The sequence below is a fragment of the Malurus melanocephalus genome, unplaced genomic scaffold, assembly GCF_030028575.1.
Source record: "Malurus melanocephalus ecotype Western Australia unplaced genomic scaffold, MMel_1.1 scaffold_770, whole genome shotgun sequence".
Classification (NCBI taxonomy): Eukaryota; Metazoa; Chordata; class Aves; order Passeriformes; family Maluridae; genus Malurus; species Malurus melanocephalus.
In genome coordinates, this window is record NW_026624002.1 from 25,500 (window position 1) to 26,791 (window position 1,292).

General features: G+C 51.4%; 1 protein-coding gene across 1 annotated transcript in view; it reads right to left on the reverse strand.

Moving 5' to 3' along the window:
* Nucleotides 1–1,292, reverse strand: part of JAKMIP3 (Janus kinase and microtubule interacting protein 3) — a 43,616-nt gene that overhangs the window by 3,390 nt on the left and 38,934 nt on the right. The window contains exons 20-21 of the mRNA XM_057385005.1: nt 433–636; nt 83–148 (exon numbers count right to left, since the gene is read on the reverse strand). Of these exons, the coding sequence (XP_057240988.1) occupies nt 83–148; nt 433–636 (270 nt within the window). The remainder of the gene's footprint in view (nt 1–82; nt 149–432; nt 637–1,292) is intronic.

Consider the following 1,292-nt stretch of genomic DNA (forward strand, 5'->3'; position numbering starts at 1 on the left):
TCTGAGGTTGTTTCCTTGGCCCCGGGGAAATGGAGAATGGTCATGTGCACACACAGCAGCTCTTCCGTCTGCATGACCTTACCTTTTCCTCTAACTCTTTTATTTGTCTTTTTTGGGCTTCAATTCTTTCTTCTAGCTCTTTAATTCTCTGTCAGATTTCAAATAAAAAGATATTTATTAACCAACCAAATACAGACGTACCCAGAAGATGCATTAGTTGGGGGGTATAAATTCTATGTGCTGTGCTTCTAGCAAGAATAACCGGGGTGTGRGGCTGTAGGTGAGTGCTCTGTGACTGTCACTGTGTGTGACAAAGGCAGGAAAGGCACGGTGCTCTGTGTGCAGGGTTATCCACGGCCAGGAAACTCCTGGAGCAGCTCCAGGAGTGGGGCTGTGCTCACAAGGTGCCCCCAAAGCCTGCCCCGTGCCCACCTGCTGTGCGTGCTGGACCAGCTCCATCCTTTCCCGCAGGATTTGGGCGTCCCTCTCCCGCAGCTCACTCATCACCTGCCGCTTCCATTGCTCCACGGCGCTCTTCAGCTTCTCCTTCTCCTCTTCTGAAAGAAGTTCGGAAATTTTGGCTCCAGCTTCTTGCTGCAGGGCATCATAGAGCATGGCTTCTAATTCCAGAATTTGCTAATCAAAAACAATATAAAGCTGTCAGCTCGAGCTTGTCCCTGGTCGGGTGAGGAGTTTGTGAGGAACGKCTGACCCTGAAAGGCAACAGGAGCGGTGGAGGGGTTGTGTGCTGAGCTTTCTGAATGGGACAGCCCCGAAAACTCCATCCAAAGGGAGAATACTGCAGATTGCCTTCATTCCATGGGGCACTGGAACTGGGACAGACTCTGGACCCAGCCCAGTCTGCCCCTCAGACATGTGGGACTCAGCTTCTCCTTCCTGGGATGGGAGATGGCCGTGGGGAGAGAAGGAAAAAGGAAGAAAAGCAAAGGAAGGGGGAAGGGAGAAGGGAAAAGGGAAAATGTAAAAAGGAAAGAGGCTCATAAAGGGCTCATTTTGTGAGTTACAGGTACTCTTTACATGCAGTTTTCAGTCTCTCATCCCCTTTCCCAGCTCTCCTGCCATCCAGCAGAGAACACGGCAGCTCTGTCCCTGCTCCTGCCAGAAGGAACAGCTCTCTGCTGTGTGTGTGCAGCATTTTGTACAACCAGTGGGAAATGCCTCCTGGGATGGCATTCCCAGCTCTTCCCTTCTTGGGAAGGCATTCCCAGCATTTCCTCTCTTGGGAAGGCATTCCCAGCATTTCTCCTCCTCTTGGGAAGGCATTCCCAGCA